The 15,592-nt window shown below is 43.7% G+C and overlaps 1 protein-coding gene across 4 annotated transcripts in view; it reads left to right on the top strand.

The window, feature by feature from the left end:
• The first annotated feature begins 10,275 nt into the window (after positions 1 to 10,275).
• Positions 10,276 to 15,592, top strand: part of LOC117229142 (nucleolysin TIAR) — a 1,163,347-nt gene continuing 1,158,030 nt past the window's right edge. The window contains exons 1-2 of one of the 4 annotated variants that reach the window (XM_033485364.2): positions 10,289 to 12,645; positions 13,149 to 13,458. In XM_033485364.2, coding sequence (XP_033341255.1) covers positions 13,207 to 13,458 — 252 coding nt within the window. In that variant the 5' untranslated portion in view covers positions 10,289 to 12,645; positions 13,149 to 13,206. Of the gene's footprint in view, positions 13,459 to 15,592 lie in introns of all 4 variants that reach the window. The other 3 variants (XM_076523711.1, XM_076523710.1, XM_076523709.1) reach the window with 3 other exon arrangements.

Raw genomic sequence — 15,592 nt, 5'->3', positions numbered from 1 at the left:
CTTCAAATGATGCAGATGTAATAAAAATCATGCAAAATCTATTTAGTCGCATTACTGATCGAGCTAATTTATTCACTTCGATCGGGGTTGTTAGGTGAAAGAAAATGTTTAAAATCCTTCTTAGCATGATGCAGAAGCATCGAACACATTTAAGAGAAACGCGAGTACAAAAATTGAATGTGAGCTGAAGTAACAACTATCGTTATATGAGCCGTTTATTTTGAAAGTGGCATAAGTCACTTCTTTTTTTTTTGAATGAAAAGATACCGTTCAATTGTAATTAGTGTTACCATTAACTCGATTTTTCTGAAAAAGTGACTTATGCCACTTTCAAAATAAATGGCTCATATGTTCACATATACTTCAATATACAGGGTACACCAAAATTATGGTACTTCCGAGAAATATGATATTCCTGAGACCATTTGAAGCAACTTTTTCCTTTGCAAAATTTTTTTCCGAGGCATCGTTAACGAGTTATTAACGTAAAACAGTGACCAATGAGAAGCGAGCTCGGCTGATGGCCCGCCGGAGAGGCGACCCAGCCAACGAGCGCACGGAGCTCAGTTCCGCCCATTGGCTCCGCCGTCTCGCGCTCGAGCCGAGCTCGTCTCTCATTGGTCGCTGTTTGTCGTTAATAACTCGTAAACAAAGCTTCGGACAAAATTTTTGCAAAGGAAAAAGTTACTTCAAATGACCTCAGGAATCCCTCAATTCCCTGAAGTACCATAATTTTCGGATTCCCTTATACAAAGTCAATTTCAGCTACTTATTTAACCTCCATGCAATTAAAACTCCGTTTCGAGCATATTCTGCGAACAGTGCACTCAGAATATTATTAATAAATACCCGCGAGCATTGAATCAGTGTTAATCGATACGCGCAAAAACCCGAAATAAGACTCGCCGGCGAAACAGGCCGTGCCGGACACGCTCGGCCCGCGCTCGCGATCCGGAAACACCGGTTTACATTGTGCACGGTGCTCACAATGCTTTTCCACTTCCTCTCCAATTTCTCGCGGCAATAAAACGGGATAAAAAGGCGCGTCACACGGTCGAGACGGGAGACTAGCGCGTTAAACGTTTACAATATGTGAATATCGTTCGGCTGAAAGGTGATTGTGCCGGCGAGCGCACAATCTCCCCGGCTCAATGGGAATAAATAAGAATCGTTACAGGTTTGAACGACATGACGTCACGAAGAAACTGCAGAGAACAGCGACAAGTGACGGTAACGACGCGCGGCGTGTTCGAGTGACGTGTGAAAGGTTCTTAATGGCGCGTCTATTTCCATGAGTTGCCGTGGAATTCCGTGGCGCACCCGTGAAAAGTGCTCGAAAACCGGGCGAGCCGGGGTGCGCTCGCGCGCGCGCCGTCGCGGGAACCCTGGCAACGACAGAACGCAGAAAACGCGTTTCTATTAACCTATTAACATATTGCCCGGCAACGAGTAGTAAACTCTTTCCTCGTGGCGTGCGCGCGCGCGCCCGCGCTCGCTCGCTCGCTCGCGCGAACACGGAATGGCGCTATAAATGGCACCGCTGATGGGTTTGCGCGAGCCGTCAACGCTCGCGGGCCACGGTTAGGGGTAGGTACGCATTACAAATGCTAATGGGAAGCGCATAGTAGATGCTCCGCGTAGAATACATTACAGTCTCGTTCCTCAGTCATTAGCCGTGAAAATACGAAATTTACCGGACGCAAAGTGGCGGTCGTGTCTGCCGCGCCTGCCGGTCACGGTCCGTCCCAAGGAAAATATCAGCGAGACCCGTCGAATACTTTTCTCGGCGCCTTCGCCCATGTTCCCGGGCGTGTTCGTTAAAATAACGAACGCCCTCGGAAATGTTGTTCCCGCGACGCAAATGTTACTGCTAAATAAGGATTAAACGCTCCGGGATTTCCTCCTGTCCGCGGATCCGCGCAAATATTAGCCTAGACGCGCGATCTCGGTTCTTCTTCTGCAATTTCTTTCTTTCGTGGAGTTTATGCGTTCGTGACAGAGGCGGGTAAACGCCGGAACACCGAGAACACTTTGACGCGATTCGATGAAGAAGTACGTTTTTATGGTACCGCTGTTTCTTGCGATCGATGCGGAGAACGTTCGAAGATCTGCGGCTCGCTAATTAACACGTTCCGTGCCACGTGTACCATCCATGGTACACGCTTGCATGTGTACTTAGTGAACTGAACAAATTGTTTACAAGAAATTTAGAACCGAAGAATCAATTTCCACCGCAAGAATGGGCGTTGATAAGTTTTTGTTACGTTGTTATGTGTACGAGAATTAATAATTGCACGTAATACATCAAGTTTTAGTAAAATATCAAAGTGTGAAGATTCGAGTAAAAAAAGCTCGGCACGGAACGTGTTAAGCGACGCGAGAAATGGAACAATGCTGGCGAGATATATATAATATGTGAGCGATTTGCATACAGTGGCTCGCAAAAAAGTATTCGTACACCTTTTAGAACGCAGTAATCTTTCGGAAACTGATCTAAATGACTTGATTTTTTTTTTAAGATGACAGAGGGAGTAGTCTACTAGATGATGGCTGGAGAGCATTTTCTTTAATTTCGCCATTACTTGGAATAGAAAGAAAAAATTAGGAAGCTTTTACTTTTTTTATCTGAGCCTATAAGGAAAATTTAAAGAATGCCTTTTGTAAATCTCGGTAACTTATATGCGTACTGAACATTTCATTGAAATCGGATAATAATTCAGAGTCAAGCTACAGGCGTTGAAGGATTTTTAAAACTGTAGATTTTTTACAATTTCTGGCAAAAATCGTGACACAAGGGCGATTTTTGAGATCGTTAATTTGTTGTAACTCGAAACAACGTGAACCGATTTCGATAAAATTTTCGACGTGCATACAAGTTACCGAGATCAACGTTTTTTACATTTTCGTTGTGGGCTCAGATAAAAAAGTTAAAGAAACGAGAGATTTTTACTTTTTTGTCGTTTCAAGTAATAGCAAAATTAAAGGAAAAAGCATTACAGTCATCGTCTAGTAGACTAGTCCCTCTATCATCTAAAAAAACGGTTCAAGTCATTTAGTGTTGAGTTCTAAAATAATTATTGCGATTTAATATGGTGCACGAACACTTTTGTGAGCCACTATAATTCGATAGAATAAAGATTCTAATTTCTATATTGATCATATTATATATAATATTGGGTTGTCCGGAAAGTTCGTGCCGATTTTTTAGGAAAATTAAAACGCAGCTCATTTAAGTATTGGTATACATTTATTAAATTATATAGGTACCATTCTGTTCCACAACCGTTCTCCATCTTTCATGCAGCTTGAGAATTCCGCCCTTCCAGAACCTCTCAGGTTTGTCGGCAAAAAATTTGTCGTTCTTGATCATTCAAGGTCGAAATTTCCAGTTTTAAACCGAGCAAACCACTTCCGCACAGTTCTTTCGGCTACAGCATCCTCGCCGTAAACAGCGCATATCTTATTTGCCGTTTATGCGGCATTCTTGCCCTTTCGGAAAAAGAAAAGCGTTAAATGCCTATAATGCACTTTATTTGCCACCATATTCTAAGGCGTACAAAACTGATAAGAATTAACGAATCGTAACCAAACTTTTTTCCAAACATGGCTGAAGTTATCTCTTTTAGAATATGTACACATATCATTCGTTTTCAATAATTGTGATATATTCGGTCAGGTCTCTCACGCTACCTACCGAAAATCGGCACGAACTTTCCGGACAACCCAATATATTATATATATATATATATATATATATATATATATATATATATATATATATATATATATATATAAATATATATATATAAAAATATTATAAAAATATATATAATAAATTTTTTTAATATATATAAAAATATTATAACATATTAATGTAATATATATATATATATATATATATATATATATATATATATATATTACATTAATATGTTATAATATTTTTTAATTCTTCTAAAAAGCTAATGCTCCTTTCGCATGATCCATAACGAGCGTTCGCAAAGATCGGCGTTGTTTTTGCATGATAATGGATTGTCTGACAATATGCGTGAATGTTTTCCGCTACGATTAAATTGTCGATCAACGCAGTCGGATTCGTATAAAGATCGCGAATTATTTCAAGTCGACTGGTTTCTTTTTTACACGTCGCACACATTCTATTATATTTTGTATAAAGCTATGGAACAGCGTCGGCCTGCTTGAAATTTTCCTGGTGTGCGATGCAATTATAGATATCGCGAGAAGTTATTTCCACACGCGTGTTCCATTTCTTGATCGCGGCGCTATTATTGGTCGCGCACTTGTTGATATTTTCTTTAAATATTCAGCAAAGACCATTAGGACTTTCTGTGCCGCGCGTTTTATACCGCTCACGGCCAGAGCCCAGATTCTTTTCTGCTAACGAGACTTTGAAGTGCACTTTAATAGAATCTTGTTCCTACGCTCTGGCAAAACTGTGGACACGCGTTCTTCTAACTTCGTCACGGCGAGACCCCGCGGTTTAAAAATCATTTAAGTTACACGGGACTGGCGATATCTCGGGACAACCTTGGTAAATAATAAAACACGTCGGACCGAAATTCGAAACGAAAATCATTCCGCTGTACGGTAATGTCTCCTCTTATCGACGCTCAAATTGTGCACAAAAATGTGCACAATCAATCAAATGCAGCGGCAATTTGAATTTTTAACTTTTATCGATATCTGATTTTTCCTACGTTTAGTATATGTCAGTGTTGAGCGAGTAAGTAAATATTAGAAATAAAATTGTTAATTTCACAAAATAAAACCGTCTTTTTGATCCAATATTTTTACTAATATATATCGTTATATTCGTTTTTATTCAATAATATAGATCGCTAAATAATAAATAATATCCTCAAATATAAATCGTTATATATATATCCAAAATTTACTATTTATGCAATATATACTCGCTTTCATTTATTACATTGTATTATTATTATTCATGTATTTACTCGCTTTCGCTGCGATTAGAAATTTTTCGATTGCAATGATTTCTTAGAAGAGAAAGAAAATTGATGGTTATTGTGTGCCTAAATTTACTTGAATGTTTAAATATCGATGACAAGCGATGAAAATTTTATTCCAATTTTAAAGGAAGGAATAACACATCTGCTCTCGATTAATTATTACTAGAAATTTTCGTGAGGAAGTCATTGTTTTCTCGTCAAAGTACGGGAATGGGTTAAGCTGAGAGCGACTTGCAGGATCATTAGGTCTATGCCCATCGATCTGCATAGAAACGATATACAGTAATGTCTCCCTTACTGACGCTCAGAGCTAGCACAAAAATGGACAATTTGGGAAGAGGGAGATACGATTATTCGAATCCTTGCGGTTTATTTTTATAGTCACGAATTGTCAACGACTATGAAAACGAGCTGCAGGGCTCGAATAATCGTATCTTTTCTTCTCAAATTGTCCATTTTTGTTTACAAGCTGAAGGAAAATTAGCGAGAATTTACTGTATTTGCAACAATTGCAAGAAACTAAGCTATTTATATAATTAGCGTTAATTTACTGTACTCATGTAACGCTTATTTAATCTGATTTTTACTACTTTCTTGCACTCCGTTTTGTTCTAATACTTACACGATGCTTACGTCAAGGTTATTATATTTATTATTAGGTTATTATATGATTATTCTAGGCTAGCGGCTCTTTTTTATGGTTGCCGGTTGTCAACGATTATAAAAATGAGGTGGAAGGCTCGAATAATCGTTTCTCCTCTTCCCAAATTGTCCATTTTTGTTTACAAGCTGAAGGAAAATTAGCGAGAATTTACTGTATTTGCAACAATTGCAAGAAACTAAGCTATTTATATAATTAGCGTTAATTTACTGTACTCATGTAACGCTTATTTAATCTGATTTTTACTACTTTCTTGCACTCCGTTTTGTTCTAATACTTACACGATGCTTACGTCAAGGTTATTATATTTGTTATTAGGTTATTATATGATTATTCTAGGCTAGCGGCTCTTTTTTATGGTTGCCGGTTGTCAACGATTATAAAAACGAGGTGCAAGGCTCGAATAATCGTTTCTCCTCTTCCCAAATTGTCCATTTTTATTTACAAGCTGAAGGAAAATTAGCGAGAATTTACTGTATTTGCAACAATTGCAAGAAACTAAGCTATTTATATAATTAGCGTTAATTTACTGTACTCATGTAACGCTTATTTAATCTAATTTTTACTACCTTTTTGCACTCCGTTTTGTTCTAATACTTACACGATGCTTACGTCAAGGTTATTATATTTATTATTAGGTTATTATATGATTATTCTAGGCTAGCGGCTCTTTTTTATGGTTGCCGGTTGTCAACAACTATAAAAACAAACCGCAAGGCTCGAATAATCGTATCTCCTCTTCCCGAATTGTCCATTTTTCTGGACAATCTGGGCGTCAATTAGAGAGAGACATTACTGTAATTCGGCTGCGCGCAGAGCGAACGTTATCGTTCGGAACTTTTCGGTCGATTGATATTTTCCTTTGTCGATCGAACACATCGAGGATCGAGGCGGATCGATTCGCAAGTGTGCCTTGCCAGTGGCGCGAACATAATTACTAATAGGAGTGAATTGCAGTACTCCTGAAAGCGTCAAGTTAACAATGACCGAGGGAAAGCATAATTAATAAATTCGTACCTCTCTGGACGGCACACGATTGAAAACACGAAATGTTCAAATCACAGGATGCATTTGTACGCGCGCGAGTACCCGCATGTGTGCCCGTGCGAGTGTGCGCGCGCGCGCGAGCGCGTTTTCGCGTGTGTCGCTGAATGGATGGGCGTTCGATGATTGCCTGATGGTCGATTGACGAGCATTTATCGAGGATTTAATTACAGGGACGTGCGTGATTTCTTCCATGACAATGACCGCGAGCAATTTTTAATTAACACACGCGACAAAGTGGACAAAAATGACGGACGCCGATCGATGCGTCGGTAACCGCAGGCCTTTGGTTATTCCCGCCTCGTAGTCAACTAACGAAGACGGGGAGGAACAAATTAATTTGCTCCATCGAAGGGTAAAGACCCGAATTTTTGTCTTTTGTTTTTCCACGACCCCTCTGCTAAAAGAATTAAGATAGAAAATCGTACGCTACGGCTACGCGAACATTCCATAGAGAATTTTACGCGATATTCAAACCGCTCTACGTTTCAGCGATGCTTATTGTTTTCCTCGGATGGAAATTTGTATCAATTGTTTGTTCGATCAATTATACATAACTCTGTTCCAGACGCGCAGACTAATTTGTCAAACGTAATCGGATGTATTTAATAATATCTGTTCGTGCACGATCTTTTTACGAATCTCATTCGACTCATTTTGGTATACATTGTCCGACTAATACTAACAGATTTCACTTAAAACGCAAACCAATGCGTAGAACGGGATTTTATATACTTTTTCTTATTGGAAATATAATATAATATATATATATATATATATAAATTATAAATATAAATGTAAATATAAATATAAATATAAATATAAATATAAATATAAATATAAATATAAATATAAATATAAATATAAATATAAATATAAATATAAATATAAATATAAATATAAATATAAATATAAATATAAATATAAATATAAATATAAATATAAATATAAATATAAATATAAATATAAATATAAATATAAATATAAATATAAATATAAATATAAATATAAATATAAATATAAATATAAATATAAATATAAATATAAATATAAATATAAATATAAATATAAATATAAATATAAATATAAATATAAATATAAATATAAATATAAATATAAATTACATATATAAATTATAATTATATTATAATATAATATCGCAAATATAACTTAATTACATTTTTACTTTATTTTTGTTAGAAGTAGTTGTTTCGGGGACTAACGCGTAAAATATTTTTGGGATTTATGTTCACAATTTTGGATTTATTTCGTACGTATTTAGATTATTATGGCAGTAAAACAATATTGGCGAACGCGTAATGCATAAATATAAACGAACATCGTCGGTAATATTTTCATAACAAGATTAAAATGTATTTTATAAAAATCGGAACAAGATCAAGTTCCCCTTCAATTATTTCTCACGGTAGAAATAAAGTAAAAGTAATGTCAATTGTTCAATCTGTAATTGTACTCTTTCGCAATTTATAAATTTACACAAAGCATGACTGCGTGAAAGATTATAGAACTATAACTAAAACGCAAGAATTATAATTAAACCAAAGCATGCTGCAAATTTATACAAATCGCGCATCGAATAAAATACTACCTAATAATTCACTTCAGTTCCGAACACTCGAAGCAGAAGTTCCAATAATCCCACCACGCCGACACCTTCCCAAACCGAAATTCAACCACGAGCCATCTCATTAAAAATTATAACCAGATCGCGTATTTCTCGCATTTTCCACAAGATCGCCAAAAAACTGTGGTCACATTAGAAGAATTTAAGGAAGAATTAGAAGAATTAGAAGAATTAGAAGAAGAATTAAAACGATTACAAGAGGCCAAGTAACTAACTTTTATTAGACTTACCTTTCATACAATCAACAGCGGACAATTATCATTTTCCCGAAAACTCCGCAGAGACTAATTACAACAAACCAGCGAGCCACGGTCCGATAACGAGTCGTCTATTATCAGCGTCCACATAAACAAGTTCGATCACAATACGGCCGGATCCGCGGCGGCCATTAAAAGAAACAAAACCACCAATTAAGTCTTACGCCGTCTTTTCCGAAGGAGCATTAATTAAACCCCGTTAAATCGCGATGATCGTACAATAGGCCGCCGATATTTTCCGGCAAATTTGTTACACGAGAATCTTGGGATAAAAAATTATAATTAAAATCTGCCGGCGATAAAACAATACCTTCGGCAGAGAGAGAGAGAGAGAGAGAGAGAGAGAGAGAGAGAGGAGAAAAGGGGAGAGCGTAGAGAGAGAGGAGAGAGAGAGGTGAGAGAGAAAGAAGGGGAAGCGAGAGAGCGAGAGAGAGAGAGAACAGTACCACGAACAGCCGTTTCCAACCCCCGAACTACGGCGCTTCGCGCACCCCCGGTCTCCCAAACGTCCGATCTACCCTCTCTTCTACCACCTCGGGGGAACGAAGGAACGAACCAGGCTCCCACCCAGCTACCACCCACTAGCCCCTCCATCCCGACGGACCACCCCTCCAGTTACCACCGCCGCCGCCGCCGCCGCCGTCGCCACCACCGCGATACATTGCAATACACGGTTCTTGTCTCCACGCTACCTACCTACGTGCAGGGTCACACAGTGCTCCACCGAATCCATAGCTCGCTACACACTAGGCCACTAGGTAGAGCAGCGCCGGATCGTCCTTCCATCCCTTCCTCGGCTGCGACCATCTTTTCCTACTTTCGTAGTATCGCTTCGAGGGACCCCGAGAGCCCCGCGCACCCTCGGCGCAGTTATCAAAGGCGCAGTTATCTTCGTCTTTTCGCGCCGGCTACGAGGGGACACGACACCCGAGACCCGCACACTCTCGCGACACGTAAACACAGCCAACAACAACAACAACAACAATAACAACCGCGCACCGGCCGACGCGACGCACGCGTACAAACGGCCGCCGTTCACGGAACAATCTCGCTCTTTTTTTCTTACGCGGACACACGGTCACACGGGCGGCGTGCGATCTCGATCATCCGCGGTGATCGGATCCTCTATCTCCAGCCGAAGAATCGTCCAGTGCAGGAGAAGATCCGAAGAGGAACGGATCCACATCCAGTGAGTGTCAGTGTCAGGATACAGGCCGATGAACCGGCCGATCTTTTAGTGCGCGCACAGTGCGTAACCGAAGTGTTTACCCGGCAGTCCCCACCGGACAGTGAAACCGTGGCCCCGGCACGTGTGCGCCAAGAAGACGGGGTCCTAAGGGCCGCGTGATCGCGATCCGACGGCCGGCGGCCTACCGTCACCACCGGCAAAAGCGAGAGTTCCTCCGAAAGCGCGGCGGGAAGTTCCGTCGCGAGGATCGAGGCGTCGCGATCCTGCCGGTATTGTTCCCCCCTCCCTCCCCCGCGACATTGTGACCGGCGGCCCCGTTTTTCGTTCCCAGTGATCCACCTGTGCACGGAGAAACCACGCGTGTGTTCGCCGCGAGTTCTGTGCTTCGAGTGGTTCGAGTGAAGCGACGGGTCCGAGAGGCGCCGGTCGAGACAGACAGCTTCGTCGGTAGCTTCGTCGGAGGCTTCCGCACTTGTTGCGAGGCGGCGATCGTCGGAGACACGGTTCACCGGGAATAGGAACCCGGCGGCCCTCGACAACACCGTCGGGAACGGGCGTCGACGTTGCGCCGTTACGAACCGGCGAATTAAAGCCGATCATCGGCACACGGTGTCGAGAGCAGAGAGGGTCGAGAGCGACGATATCGACGCATAGGAGAGCGAGCGAGCGAGCTTTCCTGGGGGGGAGAGGGCGACCGGTGCAGCCGGGCGGCAAAGAGAAAGTAGTCGGGCCGAAGGTAGTGCGAGCCACGTGAAACTGCTCGCTATTTTGCCAGCCAGTGCCGCTTGTAGACGCTCGAAACCCCTTGGTTTCCCGCGCACAGCACGAGCCCCGCACACACAACCACCCCGACCAACCAACCGACGAGTCTACCCACCGCCACCAGCCCCTACACACAACAACCCAACGAAGCATCCCCCACTCTGAATCGCACAACAGCCTGAGCGGAAGTGCTAGTCAGTCGGCGAGCGACCTTCCAACATTACGGGTTAGGTTCCCTCTTTTTCCACCCGTTGTATCGTCGTCGGCCTCGTTTACAGAACCGGTGGGCGAGCGAACGAGAGCAATACAGAGGCAGAACGCGACAGAAGGAGATCTAGAAAGAGAGAGAGAGAGAGAGAGAGACATTTAGAGAAAACGAGAGAGAGAAAGGAAGAGAAGAGAGCTGCAGCGGCAGATCGAGCCGAAGAGAACGAGTCCACGACCGGTTCGCTCGCGCGAGTCCCGCGATCGCTCTAGCTGGTTTCGCGATGACGCTCGCCAGGATCTGAGAGACGCGGCCTACACGTAAACAGAGCGAGCGCAGGCTGCAGACAGTCTGGAATGACAGGAACGCGTGCATGCTCCTTCTGACAGTTCGTGATAAGCAGCATCCCCTTTGCCGAGTGTGTTCACCCGTGCGGATTTGTTACGTTTTCTATGGTTCGACGCACGTGCGACGCGTGGACACGGTGTTCCTAGTTACGGCGGACTCGAGAGCGACAGAGCTTCGCCAGGAAGAGAACCGCGCGACAGAGTGCGCGAGAGGATATCGTGTTGCCTAGTTGGTCTCTTAGCCTAGCCGTGACGGTGTTGAATCCGCGAATGTAAATCAGCGGGAGCCTGAGCGGCGAGTGGGCCGATCAATTGTGTACTTGTTGAACGGAGAGAAAGAGAGAGAGAGAGAGAAAGAGAGAGAGAGAGGCTGGCGTCGCGACTTCGATACACCGGCTCCCGGTGCGACCCGATTCGCCGAGGAAGCCGAGTAGGCTGATCTTGCTCGCTCCGAAGGCAACGTGCTCGAATGCTGCCGGTGCCGCGGCGTTTCACGGGAGGAACACGATTGTAAACTCGCGCCGGTTGTATCGGCAGCCCGAGGGATCGACGTACGCGGCGACTCAAGCGACTCGACCACGTGGTTATGAGTGTGCATCGACCTCGTCGGGATTCACCGGTACACATCAGCGGAGACACGAGCGCGGCGGTCCTCTCCTGCGTCGAGGAATCATCGCGGCCTTTTGGACTCTAACGAAGACTGGATCGGCGGTGATCGGCAGTCGCTTTTGGATCCTCGATCCCCTTGCTCGAGTTCTCTCTCGAGGTGCGTGCGTGCGTGCGTGCGTGCGTGCGTGCGTGACTGCGTGACTGCGCGCGTGTTTACCTGCGTTCCGTTCGCGTTCGTTCGTTGACTTTGTGCTGTTCGACTTCGGCGACCCTGTCGTTGGGCAATAGGACGCTGCGAGGAGGTCTCGCCGGTCGAAGTGAAGGAACTGGAGAGAGAGAGAGAGAGGGTGTACGACGGTGCGAGCGTCTCGAGATCGTTCGCGGTGATCGAGGCCACCAGGAACACGGGGTTCGTTGCGACCCGGAGCGCCGCAAAGTAGCAAGATCCCGCCCGCAGGAGAGCGCGAGCTGAAAGAGGCCCAGGTGGAGGTGGTACAGTCCGGGTCAACAATCGGCATCGGCGGGTTGTATCAGAGGCCCCGATTAGGAGGGTGGGTGCAGTGGTGCCGTGGTTGCAGGAGGGCCAGCGAGGTTGGGGTGGCCTCGTCCACAGGCGCCTTGGCACCGAGTGCACCGGGCCCCGGGGCTGCGGTGGTGGGCTGCCTGGTTGGGGTGTACCCGTGTTCTCCCTCCTCCACGGGGCCCAGGGGCCCCCTAACTCATCACCCCCAGGCAATCCCGAGCCAGCAACAACAACCGATCGGTTGCCGTGCCTGTTGCTGCGTGCATAGCAACCACCAGCCAGCTTCGGTCCAGCTTACCAGTCAGCGGGGCGGCCTATCACTGAGGGTAGCGAGGGTGGCGTCCACCACCTCCGTCCGAGCCGCCCCCTACGCCCACCCCCAGCACCAGGAGCTGGGGCAGGAGTGCAGGTAATGATAAATCACTCTAAACATACATTCTAGCTTCACTTCGGACACGTATAGAGTACTTACTACTACCGCTACAAAATACCTCTAATACCACTACTACCGCTACTCAACAACAACTATTACTGCTACAACTACTACTACTACTACTACTGCTACTGCTACTACTACAACTACCGCTACTAGTACTACAACCACTGCTACTATTACTACTGCTACTACCACTACTACTACTACTACTACTAGTACTGCTAGGCACTGCTACATCTGCCCCCCTGACTCTGTTGGTCTCGTCGCCGTCTTCGCAGTGTACGATAGAAACGAACAAACCAACAACAACAAAAAAAAGACTCTATAAACAGTACAATAATAGAAAAAAGCACAGAAAGTACAATCAGAAAGTATATCCGTGTAGAAATAAAACCGGTAGTAGCGCGGCGAAGTTTGCAAACACGGTTGATGGATTAGAAACGATTTATCAAAAATACCAAAAACGCACGAAAAAGGTGTAGGGAGGAGACGGGGGCATTGGGTGGAGGTGGTGCGCACATCCTCGGCAGCCCGATGCTGTTCGTCCCGTTCACGGTGCCCACCTTCCCCGCGACGCATCATCAGACGACCCATCCTGCGCATCAGACGCATCATCAACAGCTGCAGCCCACTAGCCAGAACCCGGTTCAGCAGCCGCAACAACTCACCCAGCTCAATCAGCTGAGCCATCTGAATCACCAAGGCATTGTGCCGGCGACGACCACCCAGCCGACGATACATAGCACCAGCTGTTCGCCGCAGCAACAAGCAACCACACCGAACAAGGTAAAAACAAAAAAAAAGCAAAACAAACAACAACAACGCCACCTTACCTCGTTTAAATGCTTCTCCGATTAGCCGTGATACTACTACCGCTGCCGACCCAGCGTCTCGATTACTTGAACGATATCTTGTCAAGGTCATCGGCCGTTCTTGCCAGTTCTCTCGCTCGAGGATTTGCTCGAAGGTCGTTGGTTATCTACGATTTATTATACGGCTGTGTGCTGATTACAACTTCTGCGTTGTTGTTCACGAACCTTCGACGGTTGGTTGGTCAGGTGTTTCTTTCTTTTCTTTTTTTCTTTTTTAACGAAATAACTTGTTTAGAATTGGTTCGCTCGAAGATTCTCGCGAGAGGGTGATAAGGTTCTTTGCAACAGCATGACGATCGTCGTTAAAAGGTGATGACTTTCGTTGATAGTTGATGAGCTTCGCGACAAGGTGATGGTCTTTGTAACAAGGTGATGCACTTTGTAACAATGCGATGGCCTTCGTGACAAGGTTATGGCCTTTGTAACAAGGTGATGGCTTTTGTAACAAGGTGATGGCTTTTGTAACAAGGCGACGGCTTTTGCAGCAAGGTGATGGCCTTTGTAACAATGCTATGGCCTTCGTGACAAGGTTATGGTCTTTGTAACAAGGTGATGGCCTTTGTAACAATGCTATGGTCTTTGTAACAAGGCGATGGTTTTTGCAGTAAGGTGATAGCCTTTATAACAATTCTATGGCCTTCGTGACAAGGTTATGGCCTTTGTAGCAAAGTGATGGCCTTTGTAACAATGCTATGGTCTTTGTAAAAAGGCGATGGATTTTGCAGCAAGGCGATTTTTGTAACAAGGCAATGGCCTTTGCAACAAGGCGATGACTTTTGTAACAAGATGATGGCCTTTGCAACAAGGCAATAGCCTTTGCAACAAGTTGATGGCCTTTGTAACAAGGCAATGGCCTTTGTAACAAGGCAATGGCCTTTGATACAAGGCAATGGCCTTTGTAATAAGGTGATAGACTTTGTAACAATGCCATGGTCTCCGTGACAAGGTTACGGCCTTTGTAACAATGCTACGGCCTTTGTAACAAGGCGATGGCCTTTGCAACAATGTAATGACCTTTGTAACAAGGCGATGTCCTTCGTAACAAGCTGATGACTTTTGTAATAAGCTGATGTCCTCCGTAACAAGCCGATAACCTTGGCAATATTAAAAAGTTATCGAGATGATGGTGCGGTACATTCTAGCAAATATTTATCCTGTGTTTTTCGATGCACCGTGACCGTCACGTCAAAGTGCATTCAAGATGCATTCACTTGAATAAAACCACCGGTCTGCGGATATCTACGCGTAGTATCTTCTTGCAGGGAATTAGCGAGGATTATAACTGAACAAAAGTTTGTTCCCACCGAGAGCGATTCTCGTACGAGTAATGCCGTTGAAGTAAATATTACATTGAACTCAATTGCACTTTTCATCGAATTTTATGAAAATCCGCGAATATCCGCGGTCCGGTGGCAACACTGTGAATACACCGTAGACACTAATTATCGGGGCAATTCATTTCTTCGAATAAATTACGCAGATCTTCATACTTATAATCGTTGATCGATATTAGATGCTCTTTAAAATTGCGTGTATAGTTGATACTTAAACACACACAACGACGAAGAAACGCTAATATAAAGACGTATTATTAATAACTATACCGAATTTATGCTCGCACGAGTCAATGAAATGACCCTTCGTGTTCGATTGGAGATTTTGACGGAAACTAGAAGCTGATTTTAGGTATTTTAAGTACAGTAAATTCTCGCCAATTATTGTTCAGCTTGTAAACGAAAGTGGACAATTTGGGAAGAAGAGACACGATTATTCGAGCCTCGCGGCTTATTTGTATAGTTGCCGATTGTCAACGATTATAAAAACGAGGTACAAGGCTCAAATGATCGTATCTCCTCTTCCCAAATTCTCCATTTTTGTTTGAAAGCTGAAGGATAATTAGGGAATATTTACTGCGTTCGCATTTCGTTAATTAGTATTCTATTCAGATTACTGTTCAGAATATACAGTAATGTCTCCCTAATTGACGCTCAGATTGTGCACAGAAATGGACAATTTGGGAAGAAGAGAACGATTATTCGGGCCTTGCA

The sequence above is a fragment of the Megalopta genalis genome, chromosome 7, assembly GCF_051020955.1.
Source record: "Megalopta genalis isolate 19385.01 chromosome 7, iyMegGena1_principal, whole genome shotgun sequence".
Lineage (NCBI taxonomy): Eukaryota > Metazoa > Arthropoda > Insecta > Hymenoptera > Halictidae > Megalopta > Megalopta genalis.
Note: the sequence above shows the minus strand (reverse complement) of the source record. Positions and strands in the feature narration are given on the sequence as shown.